General features: G+C 41.1%; 1 protein-coding gene across 1 annotated transcript in view; it reads right to left on the bottom strand.

Moving 5' to 3' along the window:
* Positions 1 to 661: 661 nt before the first annotated feature.
* Positions 662 to 25,238, bottom strand: part of LOC124595527 — a 291,163-nt gene continuing 266,586 nt past the window's right edge. Inside the window, exons 22-23 of the mRNA XM_047134296.1 lie at positions 19,476 to 19,528; positions 662 to 2,407 (exon numbers count right to left, since the gene is read on the bottom strand). Of these exons, the coding sequence (XP_046990252.1) occupies positions 2,155 to 2,407; positions 19,476 to 19,528 (306 nt within the window). The 3' untranslated portion in view covers positions 662 to 2,154. The remainder of the gene's footprint in view (positions 2,408 to 19,475; positions 19,529 to 25,238) is intronic.

The following is a 25,238-nucleotide window of genomic DNA, read 5'->3' as shown; positions in this document are numbered from 1 at the left end:
CAAAATCAGATCATGGGGAAAAGGATATTCATACAGATTAAAACATGCATGTATGTATGTATGTTCCACATCTCTTCTGAAACCACTGGACTGCTTTCAACCAAATTTGGAACACATACAAGTATCATTTACTGTCTGGAAAGAACCACTGTGGGGGTAAAAACCACCTCCCTATCAAGAGCTTGGGAGTAGGAGTGAAAAAGGATAGGCCATGACACAGGAATGCCCAGACTTCATTGATTTGCAAAAACTTTACTCATAATTTCAAACCTTTATCAAACTTTACTCACTGACTCCCTCCTCAAAATGATGAAAGGAAAAAAGTTTATTGTTTATTATATTTTCGCTGTTCATTTTTGCAATAGGCATGACAATGTATTACTTGTTTACTGCTAACTGTATGTGTGACAGATTTTACAGATGCTGTTCACATCTACCATGGAATGCACCTGTGAAATTATATCATTGTACAATACATAGTTTAGGAGATATGAAGGAAGGAGGAGATGACATTAAATATGTGTTGTCTGCAAAGGTAAACAATAATTGTATTCTTTGTACATAACAGGAAAAAGTCTTAACAAGCAGAGTTCTATCTTCAGAACACAAATAATGCATTGATTCATTGAAAATAAATTAAGATATCATATTAGAGCAACAAAAGAGAAAAGACGAGTCATTTCTCATGTACAATTCGAACACTATCTTCATGGCTTGAATCAGATTAGGTGCATAACCTAAAATAACTTAGAATTCTGCTTCAAAAATGTTACTGTACAAACATACAAATTTGCTGTTATTAACCCTTTAACTGCTCTGGACGTGTTAACGCATGCACCTTTGAACGTGCACCACCAGTCCTACCTGGTACCCTACACGTGTCTATGCGTAGACACATTCAGAGTACCCGGTAGAAGGCCTGGTGGTGTGCGTAAACATATTCCAGAGAAGTTAAAGGGTTAAATTACATTTATAATGCAATGGAAAATCTAAGAGTTTTTTATATTTAGCGGAACTATAAGTTATTATATTATAAATGTATATAATACAAAACAGCTTCAAATGTATCTACTCCATTGAAATGGTCCAGGACAGAAGGCACACTACATTTCATTACAAAGTACATTGTTATTGCCGTTCTTTTCTATTGCTGCACTGTAAACTACAATAAAGGTTGGGAGAATATTTATTTTAACATACTCATAAAAGAAATAGTTACAAAGTTGAGCACTAACCAAAAAAAGCTGATTTAAAAATTGAATTAATCAACTTTCTGTTTTTGTCATGCAGTATCACAAAATTTATTGTTAAATAAACTATTCAATCAGAATACAAAAAGGGGAAGGACACAACAGCATTCCACAGGCAAAAAAATTAATAGTATTGCACTTTAGAAAACTGCCATAGATTTGCATTTATACTGATCTATCAAATAAAGTTTAATTTCCATGTTAGTTGCCAATCCTGCTCTAATATTGCTTTATATTTCAAAAACAAAAGTTTTTGAGTTCCTTCTTACATAATTTTATCAGTATTCCAATGTTTGTTGTATTAGCTACAATTAGACAAGATCCAAATCTGGATCCAGATACAGCAATAAGTCTAGGGAATCTATAGGTATAGAAATGCATCTAGTGGCCCAGATACCATATTTACTAGATATTCTGTTCATAAATTCAACTGCAGCAGAAACAGAAATTAATATTTACAAAACACGCCAGTCCTTTCACATCAGGACTTGATCAACTATTTCAGTTTTTTAAACTATTAGAACATAGCTCTCTTCACATATTTTTGCACAAGCAGATTCCTTCTTGTACTTACAAAAACTACATTTCAGTTTACATTATATGAATCATTAATTAATTTAATTAATTAAATCGTTGAGAAACACATACTCTGTATGTACAGCACCCCCTTTCAAATTAATGCATTGCAAGTACAATAAAAAGTAACACAATTGCAAATGGAGAGTTATTTTAACTGAAAAACCACTTTAGTGGCTCTGAATCTTCTGTTTCACTGTCACTGCACCCTCTAACACACACTGGTTATTTAAGATAAATCACTGTTCCAACCATTGATGAGTAATTATATGTGGTGACTTTCTACCTCAGATCTATGGCAATTGTATTATATATCTTAAATTTATCATCATGTAGGAGGCGGAGAAAGATGCCTCAGTGTTACATAAGGCTTAAATACATCTTCCATCACAGAACACAGAGTTCCATAAAATGTATGACTGTATAGACAACAGTTTACAAACAGATTCAAAAATGAAGAACCAATCAAAAATATGAGAAGAAGAGAGACTGCCAATGTACAAATTCTTCTCAGGTTCTTACATGACACAGCTTTTCTCAAAAACTTCTTTGTGTGTTGAAGTGATTCAGAATGAAATGTGCTGCAATATACAAAAAGCTAAGATTTTTATTTGAACAGAAACTATAAATAATCTTCTCAATAAATTATGAAGATAAAAAGGTCAAACAAATAACTATCAATATGTATAAACAGGGTGTTACAAAAAGGTATGGCCAAACTTTCAGGAAACATTCCTCACACACAAAGAAAGAAAATATGTTATGTGGACATGTGTCCGGAAATGCTTACTTTCCATGTTAGAGTTCATTTTATTACTTCTCTTCAAATCACATTAATCATGGAATGGAAACACACAGCAACAGAACATACCAGTGTGACTTCAAACACTTTGTTACAGGAAATGTTCAAAATGTCCTCCGTTAGCGAGGATACATGCATCCACCCTCCGTCCCATGGAATCCCTGATGCAGCCCTGGAGAATGGCGTATTGTATCACAGCCGTCCACAATACGAGCACGAAGAGTCTCTACATTTGGTACCGGGGTTGCGTAGACAAGAGCTTTCAAATGCCTCCATAAATGAAAGTCAAGAGGGTTGAGGTCAGGAGAGCGTGGAGGCCATGGAATTGGTCCGCCTCCACCAATCCATCAGTCACCGAATCTGTTGTTGAGAAGGGTACGAACACTTTGACTGAAATGTGCAGGAGCTCCATCGTGCATGAACCACGTGCTGTGTTGTACTTGTAAAGGCACATGTTCTAGCAGCACAGGTAGAGTACCCCGTATGAAATCATGGCGCTGAATCGAGGAAGTACAGTACATACTGACGAAACTAAAATGAGCTCTAACATGGAAATTAAGTGTTTCTGGACATATGTCCACATAACATCTTTTCCTTAATTGTGTGTGAGGAATGTTTCCTGAAAGTTTGGCCATACCTTTTTGTAACACCCTGAATATAGGATGGCTTTCTAACACTGATGGCATTTAAATAAGGAAAATGAACATCACTTTCAACACAATTTTTTCTTGTAGTTCTGCAATGCCAATATGTATGTTATTCCATATGATGCTTGATTTTAAATATTCCATTAACTACCAACATACACCCCTCCCCCACTCTCTTCTCACTACACAGTCTCCTACCAGTGAAAAAAATGGCATTTTCAAACAATCACACTTTGGAATTCAAAAAGTCTTCGATACTGAAAAAGCAATTTATATATTCACTGAGCACGTGACAAAAATTTAAAATGATAAAATATCATCCATAGGCATCTCATGTGACTCATCCAAATGGCATCAATAACAACATTTTGTTAAGTATGTTATATGAAAATTATATACCGAACAGATGTTTCACAATCTTTCTGACATCTTATTTAAGAAACAAGTTTCTGAAAACTACACTGCTAAAAAGAAAAACAGTCATTACTATTTTGGAGTTAAGGTAGGAGCCAGCTATAGAATGGAAAAAAATACAGCTGACACCTCTCTCTATTCTATTTAAAGCTTCGGAACAGATCTTAAGATCAGTTAATGAAGTAATCGTATCAGAACAAGATGATTTCATACTTGGAAGATTATGTTGCAGGCATATTCTCAATCTAATCTAGCCTTATAGAAGATAGATATGGAAGGAAACAAAACACAGGAATCACTTTCATTTCTTTCACTGGCAAATCAGGATATACATCTGAAGAAACAGAGCCAAAATGTTCAACTCTCTGGACCATCTCTCTGTGTACTATGGCCAAAATGATTTGAACCAAACTCGAGCAAGACCCAAGTTTTTGCCTTGATCTCAGAAACAGAGAAGATGAAAGAAAACTTCAAGAGGGATGGTGTTAATAAAAGCTTCACGAGAACAATACTGTAAAATGTCTAGAGATCAATTTTTCAGACCTCTAATCTTCAAATAACACTGTCTGAACACAAAGATGAAAATATGTGGTAAAATATCATCCACAAGCTTACAAGCACAACTCGGAGTGAATCAAGGGGCTGCCAACAGTCTCTCCTCAATGACCGTTCAGTGAATGTTGCTGCATGTGAGCCTCCACAACAGGCACCTGGTTCATGAACCCATGCTAACTGCTGTTCATCAGCAACGAAGGCTGGAATTCGCATGCCAGTACCGCAACTGGACATTCACTGAGTCGTGATAGGTGGCTTTCTCAGATGAATCACATTTTATGTTCCATTGGACAAGTGATGTTGGCATGTATGGCATGAAACATCTGAAAGCAAATACTCTGCAACAACTGTTGGAAGGGTCCAGGTCAGAGGAAGGAGCATTGTGGTCTGGGGAATGTTTTCGTAGTTCTCCCTAGGTGATCTTGTCATTCTGGAAGGCAGAATGGATCAATACAAGTATTTATATGTCCTTGGGGACTGCGTCCACCCCTACACGCAGTTTGTTCTTCCTCAGCATGACAACTTCTACCAGTAGGACAATGCAACCTGTCACACAGCTTGCAGTGTGTGTGTGTGTGTGTGTGTGTGTGTGTGTGTGTGTGTGTAGTTCAATGAGCACCATGATGAGTTTACCGTACTCCCCTGGCCACCAAATCCCTTGAATTTAAACTAAATCGAGAATCTGTGGTACCACCTCAATCGTGCCATTTGTGCCATGGATCCTAAAGCAAGAAACTTAGTGCGGCTGAGCTTGGTGCTGGAGCTGTCATGACTCCAACCCTCGTCTGTGCCTTACAGGACCTCACTGACTCTCTTCCTGCAAGTGTTGCAGCTGTCTGCATTGCAAAATATGGTCATTCAGGCTTTTGACAAGTGATCACATTAATGTAACTGAAGAGTGTATGACTGTAGTACCAGGTAACACTACATTCTGACAGAGAAAATGTCAACCAACTCTGAAACAGCCAACACCACCAGAAAAGCTCTCAACATATTGATGACAAAGGTCTGAATCTGCAAGGCTAACTTTTTTAGATGTGTTAACTTTATGGGGATGACAAAATACATGTCAGTTATTGCTATGCTTATAACGTTGTTTTAGGACCAACCTAGGAAATATTACCAATATTACCATATTTTTTGGGTCAAACCCAGGACACATTTTTGAAATTACTTAGAAGTCTTTACAGTTTTCTGAAATATTAAACTTCACTCAGTTCTATTTTTTACTAGACATGACTTTTTTTCAGAAATGTTTTGTTTGTTTTAGTTACATAATAAAATCACAACAAGAAAGTTCTGAATCAATTTTAACATTTAGGAGATATTTAGAAGTATAAACTTAAAGTCTACACCTTTCTACATACCAAATGTTCCCCATAACTGAAAAAAATCTCTTTTGAAACAGATGTCCCAGGTAAGAAATAGCAAACTCAACCATTTTAGAAATGTTATAAAAGGAAATATAACTGTTTTGAAACACCTTAAAAATTGCTTTGCATTTATTTTCAATATTATGTGGTGTTTTTTCAGAATTTGAACCACAACCTATTCTTTTCTTTTGATGTATCTTGTTCAATAATGTACATTCATGAAATAGGTTGCAGGAGTGGGAAAACAGACAAAATAAATAAACAGTTACACTTAGTGCAGCAGTCGGTGGCAAAGACGTTAATTATTTGAGTACTGTTTATTTTTAGCCTTTGTTCTATGGAGTTAAAAGTTCAGTTATTGGTTATTCACTTTTACGTTTCACAAGAAACAGAAATAAAGTTTATGTTCTCGCACGTGCGTATAAGAAGTTATTAATTAATATGATGTTATGTAGTGACCATAAAGTGGCGACTCCAGGCTCAGAAGAACTCACACAGCAAGAAACAAATAAGCTACATGACACAAATTCGCCAACGCATACGACAGCGACAAATGGCAGAAGTCCTACAACACATTTAGTAGAGCTACAGAGTATGTTGCACTGTCAGATACAAGACTTGTGGAATGAAATTGTGTGGCATGCAAACATTTCAATGGAATTAATTAATGATTTGTGCATGAAAGGCTCCGTAATCCACTGTCAGATACAAGACTTGTGGAATGAAATTGCGTGGCATGCAAACTTTTCACTGGAATTAATTAATGATTTGTGCACGAAAGGCTCCGCAATCAATGAAACTATAAGAAATGGTGATTAATCTAGAGGGCATATGAAGATGCACATGCCTCAGTTCCTTCCCGCTAAACTGAAACTCAAGTTTTCGATGTTAGAGTTGCTGTTCACTTATAATAAAGTAACAAATGACCAAGAAAAGTTCATTATAGCAAGCAGCAGTCTGGATTCCAGAGCAGTGGCATTGTACAAAACGAAATTAAGCATCCCACAATACAGCATTATACAACTCTAAAGAAGATTTTGATAAGTAGGCTTAATAAACCGTTAGATGAATGGATACACCTTGCACACAGTGAGTGACGAGGTGAAAGATCCCCCCCTCATAATTTTTGCGGCAGTTATGGAGGATGGTGACAGAGGCAGACTTTTCGGATGCTACGCTCCAGTACATTTGGACATCACAGCTTCCCATGGCACTAAAAGAGTGGTGGCTATGAAGGATGGGTGTGATGTGACCACTGTTCTCCAGCTGTCTGACAAGAGTTTATGCAACAATGGAGAAAGCAAGTGCACCGCACATCACAGAAGCAGTGACGAAGTCGGAAGAGGCACAATTTCAGACATTAAAGAAACAACTAAATGTGTTACAGAGACATATCGAGGGTTGGAAGACCACCAGTTCTGAGGGTCCTGTAGTGCACTTGAACATTGGACAGAAGAAACATGAACAACTATGCCGATATCACAAACAGTTCAGTGAATGAGCTGCTGGGTATAATCTACCCTGCAGTTATGCACACCCATGTAAATAACACGTAGACTGTAAGCACAGGCACTTCCTTTTTGCCTTTATCACAATGACTCTATGTATAAGATGTGGAGACTTCGTGTTATTATCTGCTTGACACTGAGTCCAATGTAAGCACCTGGCCAGTAGAGAGAAATATCACAGTCAAGAACAGTTCGTTTGTTCATCTCATGACAGCAAATAAACAGCCAACAACGAAGTATGGCAGCTGCAGCAAGGAAGTGAATTTAGGTTTTTATAACACTATCCCTGGATGTCTGTAATAGCGGATGTGATGGAACCAATCTTAGGGGTGAATTTTCTGTATGCATACAGTAGGACCATTGACATTCAGTTGGCTCAACTCAAGAAAGGAGAAGAAACGACAACTGGGCTTCTAGGAAAAGAGATGGTGGCTTGATACAAGTGACAGAGATAGACTTGCACGAAAAAAGAGTGATACGAAGATCTGATAGTGCATGGTTCTTACCTTTTTTTAAAAAAAACAACACGGGTGTTGGAGACCTTGGGGTGATTACAAAGAATTGAATGCCCCTACGATACCCAATCAATATCCTGTGCTCAATATTCATGATTTTACAAATGTACTATAGTCCACTTCACATAGGATGGCACTTCCACGTGTAGAGATGAAGCGATAGGCAAGCATGGAGGGGATTAGATCTGGGCATATGTAATGGCAGAGAGCGGCCTAATAAAGGCCGCGTTGCCGAACAGTGTTGCTGCTGTCATACCCCTATGGTATATGTTCAAATCTACGAAAAATGTGTGAATGTGTGTGTGTGTGTGTGTGTGTGTGTGTGTGTGTGTGTGTGTGTGTGTGTGTGTGTGTGAGAGACTGTAGTCAAATGTAAAATGTAAATTACTGTGAGTAAAAAAGAATTACTGGTAACAAAGACTAGTGCAAAACACTTCCATGAAAATTGTCTGTATGCTGTCATATTTTTCGCTGTCAACGAGCACTACAAGTGTGAACTAACTTATTTGACATTATAGTGACAGACAGCATTTATGGTCCACTGAACAGGCAAATAACCAACCATTTTCTACAAATTATTCTAGGGAATGCTGACCGATAAAGTCAAAAACCATCAATACTTCGACATTTAATTTGTACTATCATTTTAAGGTGTTTCCAATTCCCACCTTGAAAATCATAGAGGTTTATATGTTGCAATATTGTAGTTCTCAACTAATTCATCCAGCCACATTCTCACGAGTAGTTAAGGCATACAACACACTGGACGAAGCTTAACTTCTCCTTGGGCAATATGTGGAACAATACAGTCTATATTCTTCACAATATACACATTTCTAATCAATAAAGGCTAGGAAGTTCCCATGTACCATGTATGCAATTAAAATATGGACAAACAGATTTTTTAAACTTCGAGTCTGTAAAACCAAGAAATATCATTACTTTAATTTGGAACAAACTCAACAGCATGATAGAATTGTTACTGCTAACCGAGTCTGTGTCTGAACAATCTGATGATAGGTTCAAGGTTCATATCCATCTTCACCTCCCTATCAAAATCTTCTTTCTGAAGCTTTTCAGCTTCCTGCAAACGGTGTGCCCATGCTGAAAGGGGATGTTGTCTATTGCTTCACACAAAAGCGAAACAGTGTTTGTTATGTTGAATGTTTTGTCCCCCCCCCCCCTCTCCACACATATCTTTTAATCTGTGCCAAAATTAATTCTGACAGATTATAATGAAAATGATATGCAAGTAAATGTAAAACTTTGCGACTACATTCACATGCACGAAAGTCAAATCTGTACGTTCTGTCACATGACTTGTTAAAATTAACAAGCTGTAAAGTTTGGCACAAGTCTGGTGGTATATTTTATTTAAACCAGAGCACGATATCCGATTTCCTGGTTTCTGTACTTAGTGTTTTCTCTGTAACAGGTGAATGATAACTGGCATAGTAATTACAATGACCGACTTCGAAGTACAGTATGGCAAGAATTTTTCAGTGAACCACTTGAAACTGACAGTGTTCATTTCCGATTTTTGCTATTGTTTTTATGCCTACATTTCAGTTTACTGTCAGGAACAAAGCCAGAAGAAGAGCCGAGATACAGAATAATTATGTGAGAACCTATTCCTATGGGAACTTTAAAACCACCAGTACCATCACTCGTTTCCCAGCAAGTATTCATGGAATGATTCTGACACACCTACGATTCATCAGGGTAATACATTTTGAACTACTTCCTCCTGTTGTATTGTACATCTTTATAAGGGATGAGGTTCGTTCTCCACTTATGTCACCTCTTTCAATCAAAAAACACTCTTATTAACATATTTGAAATCAAAGTCTTTTAAAATTATTTGCATTGATGATGTGCTACCTCTGAAACCAATTTTTTCTTGCAATATTGTAACAAGTTTTTGTGATGTCGGGTATTCACTACTTATATACACTTCAAACATGGAGTGCTTTAAAATATCATTGTCAAAACCCTCCATTTGCTTACTGGTTATTGGGAGCTCCAATGTTAGGCGGGTGATGGAGCCCCTTAGGCAAATAGCGGAAAGGTCGAGGAAGAAGGCCAGTGTTCACTCTGTCTGCTTGCCAGGGGGTCTCATCAGAGATGTGGAGGAGGCCCTGGCGGTGGCGATAGCAAGCACTGGGTGCACCCGACTGCAAATTGTTGCTCATGTCGGCACCAATGACTCCTGCCGTCTGGGTTCAGAGGTCATCCTCAGTTCGTACAGGCAGTTGGCGGAATTGGTGAAGGCAGAAAGCCTCGCTCGCTGGGTGGAATCTGAGCTAACTACACTCCTGGAAATTGAAATAAGAACACCGTGAATTCATTGTCCCAGGAAGGGGAAACTTTATTGCCACATTCCTGGGGTCAGATACATCACATGATCACACTGACAGAACCACAGGCACATAGACACAGGCAACAGAGCTTGCACAATGTCGGCACTAGTACAGTGTATATCCACCTTTCGCAGCAATGCAGGCTGCTATTCTCCCATGGAGACGATCGTAGAGATGCTGGATGTAGTCCTGTGGAACGGCTTGCCATGCCATTTCCACCTGGCGCCTCAGTTGGACCAGCGTTCGTGCCGGACGGGCAGACCGCGTGAGATGACGCTTCATACAGTCCCAAACATGCTCAACGGGGGACAGATCCGGAGATCTTGCTGGCCAGGGTAGTTGACTTACACCTTCTAGAGCACGTTGGGTGGCACGGGATACATGCGGACGTGCATTGTCCTGTTGGAACAGCAAGTTCCCTTGCCGGTCTAGGAATGGTAGAACGATGGGTTCGATGACGGTTTGGATGTACCGTGCACTATTCAGTGTCCCCTCGACGATCACCAGTGGTGTACGGCCAGTGTAGGAGATCGCTCCCCACACCATGATGCCGGGTGTTGGCCCTGTGTGCCTCGGTCGTATGCAGTCCTGATTGTGGCGCTCACCTGCACGGCGCCAAACACGCATACGACCATCATTGGCACCAAGGCAGAAGCGACTCTCATCGCTGAAGACGACACGTCTCCATTCGTCCCTCCATTCACGCCTGTCGCGACACCACTGGAGGCGGGCTGCACGATGTTGGGGCGTGAGCGGAAGACGGCCTAACGGTGTGCGGGACCGTAGCGCAGCTTCATGGAGACGGTTGCGAATGGTCCTCGCCGATACCCCAGGAGCAACAGTGTCCCTAATTTGCTGGGAAGTGGCGGTGCGGTCCCCTACGGCACTGCGTAGGATCCTACGGTCTTGGCGTGCATCCGTGCGTCGCTGCGGTCCGGTCCCAGGTCGACGGGCACGTGCACCTTCCGCCGACCACTGGCGACAACATCGCTGTACTGTGGAGACCTCACGCCCCACGTGTTGAGCAATTCGGCGGTACGTCCACCCGGCCTCCCGCATGCCCACTATACGCCCTCGCTCAAAGTCCGTCAACTGCACATACGGTTCACGTCCACGCTGTCGCGGCATGCTACCAGTGTTAAAGACTGCGATGGAGCTCCGTATGCCACGGCAAACTGGCTGACACTGACGGCGGCGGTGCACAAATGCTGCGCAGCTAGCGCCATTCGACGGCCAACACCGCGGTTCCTGGTGTGTCCGCTGTGCCGTGCGTGTGATCATTGCTTGTACAGCCCTCTCGCAGTGTCCGGAGCAAGTATGGTGGGTCTGACACACCGGTGTCAATGTGTTCTTTTTTCCATTTCCAGAAGTGTATTTGCAGTATCGTTCCCAGAACTGATCACGGTCCTCTGGTTTGGAGCCGACTAGAAGGCTAAAAACCAGAGGCTCAGACGATTCTGCGGAGATCTGGGCTGCAAATTTCTCGACCTCCTATATCGGGTGGAGAAATGTAGGGTCCCCCTGAATAGGTCAGGCGTGCACTACACGCCGGAAGCGGCTACAAGGGTAGCGGAGTACGTGTGAAATGCACATGGGGGTTTTTTAGGTTAGATACTTCCCTCCCTAGGTCCGACAAGACGCCTCCTGAGACGCGGCAAGGTAGGAGTAGGCAAAATGCAACAGGGAGTAACAATATTAATGTGCTAATAGTAAACTGCAGGAGCGTCTACAGAAAGGTCCCAGAACTGCTCTCATTAATAAACGGTCACAACGCCCATATAGTACTAGGGACAGAAAGTTGGCTGAAACCAGACGTAAACAGTAATGAAATCCTAAACTCAGATTGGAATGTACACCACAGAGACAGGCTGGCCAGTGAAGGGGGAGGTGTGTTTCTAGTGATAAGAAGTGCAATAGTATCGAAGGAAATTGACGGAGATCCGAAATGTGAAATAATTTGGGTGAAGGTCAGGGTTAAAACAGGCTCAGACATGGTAATTGGATGTCTCTATAGGCCCCCTGGCTCAGCAGCTGTTGTGGCTGAGCACCTGAAGGATAGTTTGGAAAATATTTCAAGTAGATTTCCCCACCATGTTATAGTTCTGGGTGGAGATTTTAATTTGCCGGATATAGACTGGGAGACTCAAACGTTCGTAACGGGTGGCAGGGACAAAGAATCCAGTGAAATTTTTGTAAGTGCTTTATCTGAAAACTACCTTGAGCAGTTAAACAGAGGACCGACTCGTGGCGATAACATATTAGACCTTCTGGTGACAAACAGACACGAACTATTTGAAACAGTTAACGCAGAACAGGGAATCAGCGATCATAAAGCGGTTACTGCATCGATGATTTCAGCCGTAAATAGAAATATTAAAAAAGGTAGGAAGATTTTTATGTTTAGCAAAAGTGACAAAAAGCAGATTACAGAGTACCTGATGGCTCAACACAAAAGTTTTGTCTCAAGTACAGATAGTGTTGAGGATCAGTGGACAAAGTTCAAAAGCATCATACAATATGTGTTAGATGAGTATGTGCCAAGCAAGATCGTAAGAGATAGAAAAGAGCCACCATGGTACAACAACCGAGTTGGAAAACTGCTGCGGAAGCAAAGGGAACTACACAGCAAACATAAACATAGCCAAAGCCTTGCAGACAAACAAAAATTACGCGAAGCGAAATGTAGTAGGAGGAGGGCTATGCGAGGAGCATTCAATGAATTCGAAAGTACAGTTCTATGTACTGACTTGGCAGAAAATCCTAAGAAATTTTGGTCTTATGTCAAAGCGGTAGGTGGATCAAAACAAAATGTCCAGACACTCTGTGACCAAAATGGTACTGAAACAGAGGATGACAGACTAAAGGCCAAAATACTAAACGTCTTTTTCCAAAGCTGTTTCACAGAGGAAGATTGCACTGTTGTTCCTTCTCTAGATTGTCGCACAGATGACAAAATGGTAGATATTGAAATAGATGACAGAGGGATAGAGAAATAATTAAAATCACTCAAAAGAGGAAAGGCCGCTGGACCTGATGGGATACGAGTTCGATTTTACACAGAGTACGCGAAGGAACTTGCCGCCCTTCTTGCAGCGGTATACCTAGGTCTCTAGAAGAGCGTAGCGTTCCAAAGGATTGGAAAAGGGCACAGGTATCCCCGTTTTCAAGAAGTGACGTCGAACAGATGTGCAGAACTATAGACCTATATCTCTAACGACGATAAGTTGTAGAATTTTGGAACACGTATTATGTTTGAGTATAATGACTTTTCTGGAGACTAGAAATCTACTCTGTAGGAATCAGCATGGCTCTCGAAAAAGACGGTCATGTGAAACCCAGCTTGCGCTATTCGTCCACGAGACTCAGAGGGCCATAGACACGGGTTCACAGGTAGATGCCGTGTTTCTTGACTTCCACAAGGTGTTCGATACAGTTTCCCACAGTCGTTTAATGAACAAAGTAAGAGCATATGGACTATCAGACCAATTATGTGATTGGATTGAAGAGTTCCTAGATAACAGAACGCAGCATGTCATTCTCAATGGAGAGAAGTCTTCCGAAGTAAGAGTGATTTCAGTTGTGCCGCAGGGGAGTGTCGTAGGACCGTTGCTATTCACAATATACATAAATGACCTTGTGGATGACATCGGAAGTTCACTGAGGCTTTTTGCAGATGATGCTGTAGTGTATCGAGAGGTTGTAACAATGGAAAATTGTTCTGAAATGCAGGAAGATCTGCAGCGAATTGACGCATGGTGCAGGGAATGGCAATTGAATCTCAATGTAGACAAGTGTAATGTGCTGCGAATACATAGAAAGGTAGATCCCTTAGCATTTAGCTACAAAATAGCAGGTCAGCAACTGGAAGCAGTTAATTCCATAAATTATCTGGGAGTACGCATTAGGAGCGATTTAAAATGGAATGATCATATAAAGTTGATAGTCGGTAAAGCAGATGCCAGACTGAGATTCATTGGAAGAATCCTAAGGAAATGCAGTCCGAAAACAAAGGAAATAGGTTACAGTACGCTTGTTCGCCCACTGCTTGAATACTGGTCAGCAGTGTGGGATCCGTACCAGATAGGGTTGATAGAAGAGATAGAGAAGATCCAACGGAGAACAGCGCGCTTCGTTACAGGATCATTTAGTAATCGCGAAAGCGTTACAGAGATGATAGATAAACTCCAGTGGAAGACTCTGCAGGAGAGACGCTCAGCAGCTCGGTATGCTCTTTTGTTAAAGTTTCGAGAATATAACTTCACCGAAGAGTCAAGCAGTATATTGCTCTCTCCTACGTATATCTCGCGAAGAGACCATGAGGATAAAATCAGAGAGATTAGAGCCCACACAGAAGCATACCAACAATCCTTTCCACGAACAATACGAGACTTGAATAGAAGGGAGAACCGATAGAGGTACTCACAGTACCCTCCGCCACACATCGTCAGGTGGCTTGCGGAGTATGGATGTAGATGTAGATGTAGATGTACCACAGCCGAGTACAATGACCAGGGCAAGATGGCCTGCGATTTTGATGCAATCTGGGCAACACAAAACCAAATTTTCCTGATGTTTCTTATCTCTGACACTCCCGTTTACTATTATGTGTACAGTTCTCTTGCCAACTCATGCCTCTGTGGTTCACTCTTGTGTCTTCAAAATGACAAAAATAGGAGTCCCTCTTTCAGATCCACGTTTGAAAAATCTGTAAATATGGTAAATAAACCTATTCGCCCGTTTGTGAAGCACTTCATATTTATTGCCGTCATTTGACATATTTATTTGGCAGTCACACTAAAACAGTTACAGGGACACATTCACAGTCATACTTGTACAAGAATGTATCATTGACAACTGAATGAACCATTTGAACGCTCTGTGAATGAAACTGCACTGTCCAAGGAACAGCAACAGTGCACCATGCAGGAGAGTGATCCTCGAACTCTAGTTGTAAACCGTGACTAACAGTTTGGAGAGGGAATGAGTCTTACTTGGTGCTTGCAGTCAATGAAAGTGGATGTGCAGAATGACTGAAAATTGGACCGCCTTCCTACATGAAGCAAACTATAGAGAAGCAAAATATTTCAGCATCATAGATTGTCAAAATTCATACCATCATGTCCAACGTAGCCTTGGACGAAACGTCAGGGATTGAAGAGTTCCATGGACCACTGCCATACAACCTGGAAAAAATTCTCAGCAGCTGAAACATCTGGTCGTGAAAGCCTGCATTGTATGATACCATCAGATACCAGGCGCAGAGACTGACATACTGAAGACAGCTGTCATTACATCTTTTGGCTTCTTTGAATTTTTGCATATGCCCTTTAGCCTTAAAAACGTGGGTCCAACACGGCAACGTTTCATCGATGAAGTGTTACGAGGGTTAGACTTCACCTTCGCCTACCTCAATGATATAATAGTGTTTTCAGTGACACAAAATCTCGATGAGGGGCACCTTAAAGCAGTTTTTGACAGACTACATAGGTATGGGACAATATTTAATGAAAACAAGTGCAGCTTGCGAAAAAACCACGTGACATACCTGAGTCACACAGTTTCAGCAGACAGCATCCGCTCGTTGGAACAGAAAGTGGAACTCGAACAACAAATACCTCAGCCCTCGGATTTGCAACAATTACTTAAATTCTCAGGTGTTGTAAATTTTTACTGTTGACATCTGCCAGTAGCAGCTGCTTTCCAAGCACTGCTTATACAGGTGTTGACAGGTCCTAATACCAATAAACATCAGAAGCTACATTGGACTGTAGCAAGCCTTTGAACAGATCAAGATAAGTCCGAAGCAAGTGGTTTCACTCGTGCATCCTGAGAGAGATGCGAAACTAGCTATACTAGTCTATGCAAGTCAGATAACTATTAGAGCAGTGTTACATCAAGGGTCTCCTGGGCACTGGCAACCATTAGGGTTTTTCTCACAGAAGCGCAAAGGAACAGGAGTGTATACGACCAAGAAGTGTTAGCGGTATATGATGCAATAAGGCACTTGCAACCTTATGTGGACAGTAGACCATTTACAGTCTTCTCAGACCTTTGCATTCAGCAAGTGTACGTATGCTCTGTCACCTAGACAGTTCAGATAGCTAGAATACATAAGCAGTTCTCTACTGACTTATGTCATGTGAAAGGAGTGGGGACTATCGCAGAAGGCTATTTCTCAAGGGTTGCAGCAATAACCAATTCTGTGAATTGTGCGAGATAGGCAAGAGAGCAAAGAGAAGACGCACACTGCAGGAAAAATGTCCAGAAGATTAGGCCATTAAAATATGGTGTGGTACCTCACAATGAAGACCTAGACCATACATGCTTGTGCAATTACGGTGAGAGATATTTGGAAGTATACATAATTTGGATCATCCAGGTACATGAGTAAGTATCAAGTTGCCGACAGAACGGTTTGGCCTGGAGATAGGAATGATAGTTGAAGGTGGACACAGGCATGCCCTGCCTGTCAACGATGTAAGGTGGGCAACATGTGAAGAAGCCAGCCGGGCACTTTGATGAACTGTCTGGTCATTTCGAACATGTGCACCTTGACATTGCTGGCCCACTGCCAATGTTTGAAGGTTACCGTTATTTGCTAACAGGAATTTACAGGTTTATGAGATGGGAAGAAGCTGTACTGATTCAAGACATATCAGTGGAGACAGTCAGTCAAAGTTCCTTGGCAGAATGAGTAGCAAGATTCAGGTAGCCAGTGCAGGTCATGACTGACCAGGGCTGGCAGTTCGAATCTTCATTATTTTTTGAACTGGTGAACATTTGCAGATTCCGATGTCACCGTACAACAAGTTATCATCCAGAAAGTAATGGAATTACAGGGCACTGGACAGAACACTTAAAGCTGCAATGATGTCCCATGTTGACAGTTGGTCTACAGCATTGCCACTAGCATTACTGGGTCTGCACACTGTTTTCAAACCAAACCTAGGGGCATCCACGGCAGAGCCTGTGTACAGAGATCCTCCAGCCACAACCGTCAAAATGGCATGGTAACATTCCGTCATTTGTGCACCAAGATTTGAGCAAGTGTTCACATGTGATGTTACAAACTGATGCAGTAAGAGCCCCACTGCAGCCACCATATGCTGGACCTTACAAAGTACTGCAATTTAACACACACAGAATACAGCTCCAGATACACAATATACAGGTTACTGCGTGAAGCCTGCTTATTTAAGGCCTGAAGACTTAAAGTAGAAAGACATACAAGACTTGCAACGGCATATGGTGCCACAACAGGAGCAAGCATCTACCAGAATTTAAAATGAACCGAATCTCGTGGAAGATATGGCAGTGGAAGAACAAGACACACAACCAGTGATTTATATAAGGGTGGGTCGAAAGGTCTCATACAATTTTCATCACATACCTAAGACTCTGCTGTACTGGGAGGGGACTGTGTGGGAGTGGAAAGATAGGCAAAATAAATCAACAGTTACGCATAGTGCATCACTCGAGAGCAAATACGTTAATTATATGAATACTGTTTATTCTTTGCCTTTGTTCTATGGAGTTAGGATATTCAACTGTTGATTACTCACTTTTATGTTTTACGAGAAAGAGAAATAAATTTGCCTGTTCTCACATGTGTGAATAAGTTATTATTTAATACCATGTTATGTATCGGCCATAAGGTCATCAATATTAATGAAATATTTTAGAACCACTTATGCACACTCTTTTAAATCAGACCATGCAATTTTAGTTCATAAATGTATCCACTGAAGTTTACTAACTTTATCACAACTGTCACTCACATTTAAAGCTTTAAAAATCTCTTATGTATGGTGAATCACTTCCATTAATAAAACCCCTTTGTTTACCTGATTTCATCTTTAATATTACTCTTTCCTTTACATGCAACAGAAAATTCTCCAGTACACAGTGTGTAATAAATACGTAGCTTGTTATTGTCATTACACAATTTAAAAAAATTGTATTCCTGTTCCATGTTAACGTTAAACACACTTTTGCCAGTTCCTAAACAATGAAACCAAACATGAACATAGATAAAATTATCAAAAAAGTGTCATCAAGTTACATCACACACGATAACAACATAAACGTTGGTCATCTGTGTTGCAAAAGACTAACAGTAGGTGACAAGTTGTGTCGTAACCAGTAGCCATGGCTCCCCATCGATGTCTGCACTTGCTCCAAAGTCAGCAGAGAGAAGGCATGGCCATAACAGAATGTTTAAAAATCCAATGCCAAGCATATAGTTCTAAAATTTTAAAGAAGTTCTCACCAGTCATGGAATTCTCAAACGCAGACTTATTTGCAACCCAGGCATTGCCTGGACTCCACTAAAAAACCAGGTAAGTCTAGTTATTGTCAGCCAAAAACCAGTCCACAAGATGAGAACTATTGTAGACCATCTACAGTTTAATATATATTTATTTACATTTTATGGCCTTCATTGGACCACTCTAACCAAATTTATACAGTGAATTTTTCAGTTTCTTGTCAGCCCAGTACTTCTTCATTCTCTCGGAACTCATCCTCCTTTCTTCATCGGAAATTTGCAGTCTGGTTTGTTTGTCTGTGAGTTTCCTGATTTTGTCAGTTTAATATTTAATTGAAAAATGTGAAATCATTGAGGAAGACTCTATCAATGTAAGAAATTGTGGTGTCACCGCCAGACACCACACTTGCTAGGTGGTAGCTTTAAATCGGCCGCAGTCCATTAGTACATGTCGGACCCGCGTGTCGCCACTGTTAGTGATCGCAGACTGAGAGCCACCACAAGGCAGGTCTCGAGATACGGAATAGCACTCGCCCCAGTTGTACGGACGACTTTGCTAGCGACTACACTGACGAAGCCTCGCTCCTTTGCCGAGCAGATAGTTAGAATAGCCTTCAGCTAAAACTTTGCCGAGCAGATAGTTAGAATAGCCTTCAGCTAAGTCCATGGCTACGACCTAGCAAGGCGCCATTAGCCTTACATAGCAATTGATACTTATCGTATAAAGCATGTCTCATCAAGAACGATGTATACAACAAGGATGGATGAAAGTTAAGTATTCCAAAAGCTACGTACTTTTCTTTATAGCATTCATTACGTATCCTGTTTCAGACCTCACGCCATCCTTCATGTGTTTATAGCGTGCATTGCGGTCCCCTCAAATCACACTGTGTCGGCACTTCTGTCGACACATCAGAAATCATGTTTATCAGCTGAATATACTTGCAGGAAATGATGCTTTGAAAGTGGAAAGGCTGGTTTTCAAAAACAAATTGTTAGAATATTCACCCTATTAACCAGATCTGGCATCTTGAGCCTTTCACATATTGTTTATGTATGAGAGAGATTCTTCTCCCTCATTTATAACAACACAGATAAAACATTTTGTTTCAATTTTACTTAGAAAATTATACTGCTTAATGTACACTTAAGACTAGAAAAAAATTTGTTTTCAACTGCCTTACAGTAGATTTATTTCACTGAACTAACCTTTCAGGAGTTTCATCTCCAGCAGGTTGCAGGCATGTTTGGAACAGCAATGTCTAAAACAAAAATGCTAACAAAAGTAACTGTAAAATATCAAGAAAATGTATCAGTAATAATTAACTATGAAAAAATTATATTGCTGAAAAGGGGTTTAACTTACATTTTAATTCAACTGAAAACTTGGATTGATACTAAATGAACAGAGATGGAAAAAACATCAATGGAATGCACTGCAATGAATGAAGTGAAATCAGTTCAGAAAACTCGAATCTGTACTTAATAAGTATATCGTGACAAATGAAAATTTGTACCACATGAGGATTTTAAAATGATCTGCTACTGCTGACATATTCGTCTTGAGAGATTCTGCAACTGTGCTGAAATTGAAAATTTTGTCTTTTTTTATCTTCTCAGTTGTAACATTTATCTTTAAGATACAACTAGTTGATCGAAACTAGTCATACAATTTGTCCTAATTAATTTCTTTAACCAATTTTTTTTTATTTCAATATATTCATTGATGTTCATGTTCCCTTCAGGTACAGGCATGCCCCCATCTCCTTTTCCTTCCACCACAACCATCCCCCCCCTCCCCCCCCCCCCCCCCCCCCCGCCTCCTCACCCGGTGGTGCTATTCCCATGGGAGACAGTCACGTTGCTGTGCCTGGGAAAAATAAGAGAGACATATAAGAACACCAAAACTTTGGATTGACCCTGGAGGCATTCTCGGATGACCTACCTGGTTTGGGTAACTCCAGGTTCAAATTTGAACCTGGAAGAAATTTTCATTTGTCATTCAAAAACCGTAACATTGCTAGTACAGCATTTCGTAAGGGGCTCCGGAAAGGTTCAAAATCACGAAATGTTCAGTTTTTACTTTTCTGCATTTTAAAAATCTACAGACTTCCCCCTTTCAATTGATGCACAATTTATTCTGTTCAGAAGATGAAAACTATTTTTAAAATATGTTCGGCATGAGTGTGGCCCACTGTCGCACTGTTAAACTGCTGTCAAATGTTGTACTCACGAATATACGTGCTCATCATGTACATTTTAGTGCTGTGAGAGAAAATAAGTGTTACAAAATAAGTGTTGTGGCTAACCTGTGATAGTTCGAAACATATTGCTCACTCAACTGTTGTGTGTTTCATGTTTACTTACTCTTTTGTAATCGTGAAAATATTCATAGTGAATTCGGTTCAATAAAGTCTCTGTTTTATTGAAGAATAATCATGGGTAAGTGTAAAGTGACTAGAAATCCTCTGAACGCTTTTAAGGAAAGGAGAAATGTTGGAAAGCCAAAGGTATGTGTTACTGTTTGTAAGCAATAAAGATGATAAACAAGTGTGTGAACCTAACCTTGCTGGTACACCTGCCCATTGCAATGAAAGTGAGAAAGAAGGTACTTTGCAGAGAAAGCTTGGTTCAGTTAGTGAAAAGTATGAAAGCTTTGTGGACGAATCGGTTGTGAATGAAATATCTGATACATCAGTTCTCAATGGAACTTTTGCAAACTGTATACGATGTATTCAGTGAAGTGAAGTCAGTCTGAACTACTTATAAAAAATCACGGAGGAGGTTTGGGGTTGTTTTGGGGAAGGAGACCAGACAGCGAGGTCATCGGTCTCATCGGATTAGGGAAGGACGGGGAAGGAAGTCGGACGTGCCCTTTCAAAGGAACCGTCCCGGCATTTGCCTGGAGCGATTTAGGGAAATCACGGGAAACCTAAATCAGGATGGCCGGATGCGGGATTGAACCGTCGTCCTCCCGAATGCAAGTCCAGTGTCTAACCACTGTGCCACCTTGCTCGGTAAATCACGGAGGACTTGTTAGTAAAATGGAACTGAAGTGTGGTAAGTATTCATACATGACCACCTTTTGGAACAGTGTTGCAGTAACTCGAAATGAAGAAAATGGTAACCAAATCTATGAACACAACATTATATTTGCTTATGCCTTGCATACAATTGGTAAGTGTGCTACTGAAGGTGCAGTTCTTTGTGGCATGATGAATCTTCCAAATCCCTCAACTATGTTTATGAACTATAATAGATGTATAGGGTCTAAAGTGGAAGATGGCTGTATAGAATCTATGAAGAAATCTGTGGAAGAGGCAGTAATAGAAAATGGTGGTAACAGAGACTTGACTGTAGCATTCAATGATACTTGGCATACACAAGGATAGACATCTCTTCATGGTGTAGCATCTGCCACCAGTATGTATACACGGAAAGTTTTAGATGTAGCAGTAATATCTAAAAATTGTAGGCATCCACAAAAAAATAAAGGTACACATGAAGATACAGGGTGACACGGAATAAAGGGAATGTTAGAAACGAGAAGTGGCAGCCACTGGCAGGTGGCAGCACTGGGGCTCCGTGACAATTAGCGAGTAAACAGTCTGCCATTTCAGTAATCATGGATCAGTGGAACGGACAACAGTGTGCGTTGGTCATAAAAATATTTTATAAAATCAATGATAGTTTGATAGCGGCATGGAGGGAGTTTCGACGTTTTTATAATTTTGGACGCCGTGATGCCGTTCCGTCGAAACATGCAATAAAATATTGGATTTATAACTTTGAAGAAAATGGATCTCCCTCAAGAAGAAACCAACAGGACAAGCAAGAAGTGTGCATTCTCCAGCAAACACTGATGTTTTACATGAGTCTGTCTTACAGAGCCCATGGTGTTCAATTTGTAAGCAAGCAGCAGTGGTTGGAATGTCCCAGGAGTGTGCTCACAGAATTCTTCATTTGGTTAAAATTTCACCTGTACAAACTACAGATGGTGCAACTATTGACGGATAACAATTACTGGTTATGATTAGGATTCTCTCAACAAATGATAACAAAAATAAACAATGACGATAAATTTCTAAACAAGTTGTGGATGCCAGATGAGGCACATTTTCATCTCACAGATTTTGTGAATAAACGTAACTACTGTTACTGGGCAAACACAAATCCTAATGATGTTCATGAGCGCCATTTACACGCTAGTTAAGTGACAGTACGGTGTGGTGTTTCATCACATGGAATTATCAGACTGCATTTTTTCGCAAATGAACAGGGAAACACAATAATCGCCAATGCCGATTGTTATGAACTTACACCAGCATTGAACAACTTTCCAAACGTTCAAGAAGCCTGGTTTCAACAGGACAGAGCGACATCACACACTGCATGGCAATTAATGGCACATGAGCAAGAACTGTTTGGCAATTGTGTGATCTCACAATTTGGTAACATTCCCTGGCCCCCTAGATTGCCAGATTTATCCATTTGTGATTTTTTCTTGTTGGGCTGCCTCAAGAGCAAAGTCTACACGACTTGACCAAAAATCCTGCATGACTTAGAACAGAGAATTCGGGATGTAATTCACAGTATCCCAGCAGTATGCTGCAGTGGTCAATGAGGAATCTCAACAGCAGATTTCATGAATGTATTCATACAGGAGGACGACATCCAAAGGACGTAATTTTTAAAAAATGATAGAGGCCACCAATGTTTTGTAAATGGCTATGTTGTAAGATTTCAATTACTATGAATGTAATTTCTTTCTTTCCTTTATCACTGTTAGTTTTATTGGACGGTGGAAATGTTCCCATTTTTCTGTGTCACCCTGTAATTGCGCAGCTAACTATAACGACAGCAGTGGTGGAACGGAAGTGACTAGTATTGCTAGCATATTTCAGTGTTCTGTTGCATGTGATAAAGTGCAATATTTGAATTACCTTGGTCACGTTGATTCTAATGTTTCAAACATATTCAAGAATTGAAGCTCTATGGTGGTGGTGATTTAGTGCAGAAATCTGAGTGTACTGGAATGTACAGAAATATGAATGGGATCAAGACTCCAGTGAATGAAAGCTTCATTCAAAAAACAAAAACTCAGTGATTGTAAGTAGTTGGCTGAGAAGAAAAGGTTAACTGACAGTCTAATTGACAAAATACAGAACTATTATGGAATCGCCATTAGACAAAACACAAACATTTGGGCTTTTTTCCCATACTATTCCAAACAATGAAAGTACCCATTATTACTAATGTACCATTGCTAACTGGTGAAGTGTGCAGTCATAAACATAGTCTGCCTGACGCAGTAATGGGGGTGATAAAACCTATTTTCAGAGAGTTAGCAGCAGTTGAACTGTTGAAAAAGTATGTTCATGGGAAAGCTCAAAACCCCAATGAAAGTGTAAATAGTGTTAAACACTAGAAAATCCAGGATGGAATGTAACAGTATTATGAAAAGGAAAGTTGCTACTCGCCATATAGCGGAGATGCTGAGTCACAGATAGGCACAACAAAAAGACTATCACAAATAAAGCTTTCAGCTAGTAAGGGCTTCGTCAAAAATAGATGACACACACACGCACACACACACACACACACACACACACACACACACACACACACACACACACAAAACTGCAGTCTCAGGCAACTGAAGCCACACTGTGAACAGCAACACCAGTGCATGATGGGAGTGGCAACTGGGTGGGGTGAGGAGGAGGCCGGGGCAGGAAGAGGGAGGGATAGTAGGGCAGAGGTGGTTGACAGTGAAGTGCTGCTGGGGAGGGCACAGGGATGAGGTGGAGAGAGGGTTGGGCAGCATTGTGCAGTCAGGAGATTAGACGGAGGGTAGGGGAGACGTATGGAGGGAGGAAGGAGGGAGGTTAATGGAAGAGGAGAGAAGTAAAAAGACTGGGTGCAATGGTGGAATGAGGGTTTTGTAGTAGTGGAATGGGAACAGGAAAGGTACTGGATAGGTGAGGACAATGACTAACGAAGACTGAGCCCAGGAGGGGTACAGGAATGTAGGATATATAGCATCGAGAGTTCCCACCTGCACAATTCAGTAAAGCTGGTGTGTGTGTGTGTGGGGGGGGGGGGGGGGGGGGGGGGGGTTATCCATATGGCACAGGCTGTGAAGCAGTCATTGAAATGAAGATTGTCATGTCTGCCAGTGTGCTCGGTAACAGGGTGGTCCACTTGTTTCTTGCCCACAGTTTGTCGGTGGCCATTCATGCGGACAGATGGCTTGTTGGTTGTCATGACTACATAGAATGCAGCACAGTGGTTGCAGCCTAGCTTGTAGATCACGTGACTGATTTCACAGGTAGCCCTGCCTCTGATGTAGTAGGTGATGTTTGAGACTGGATTGTAGTAGGTGGTGGTGGGAGGATTATGGGATAGGTATGAAACATGAGGTAAGGGGTTGGGAGCAGCAGTTGTGTAGGGATGGACGAGCATATTGTGTAGGTTCGGTGGACAGCGGAATATCACTGTGGGTGGGGTGGGAAGGATAGTGGACAGGACATTTCTCGTTTCAGGGCATGACGGGAGGTAGTTGAAACCCTGGAGGAGAATGTAATTCGGTTGCTCATCCTGGGTAGTACAGAGTTACAAGGGGAATGTCCCTCTGTGGCTGGACTGTGGGGCTTTGGGAGGTGGTTGTAGACTGGAAGGACAAGGCACAAGAGATTTGTTTCTGTACAAGGTTGAGAGGATAATTACAGTCTGTGAATGCCTGAGTGAGACCCTTGGCATATTTCGATAGGGACTGCTTATCACTGCAGATGCGAGAATGACGGGTGGCTAGGCTGTATGGAAGGGACTTCTCGGTATGGAACAGGTGGCAGCTGTCGAAGTGGAGGTATTGCTTGTGGTTAGTAGGTTTGATATGGATGGAAGTACTGATGTAGCCATCTTTGAGGGGAGGTCAACATCTAGGAAGGAGTAGGACCAGGTGAAGCAGAT

This window comes from Schistocerca americana, chromosome 2 (genome assembly GCF_021461395.2).
Source record: "Schistocerca americana isolate TAMUIC-IGC-003095 chromosome 2, iqSchAmer2.1, whole genome shotgun sequence".
Taxonomy (NCBI): Eukaryota; Metazoa; Arthropoda; class Insecta; order Orthoptera; family Acrididae; genus Schistocerca; species Schistocerca americana.
Note: the sequence above shows the minus strand (reverse complement) of the source record. Positions and strands in the feature narration are given on the sequence as shown.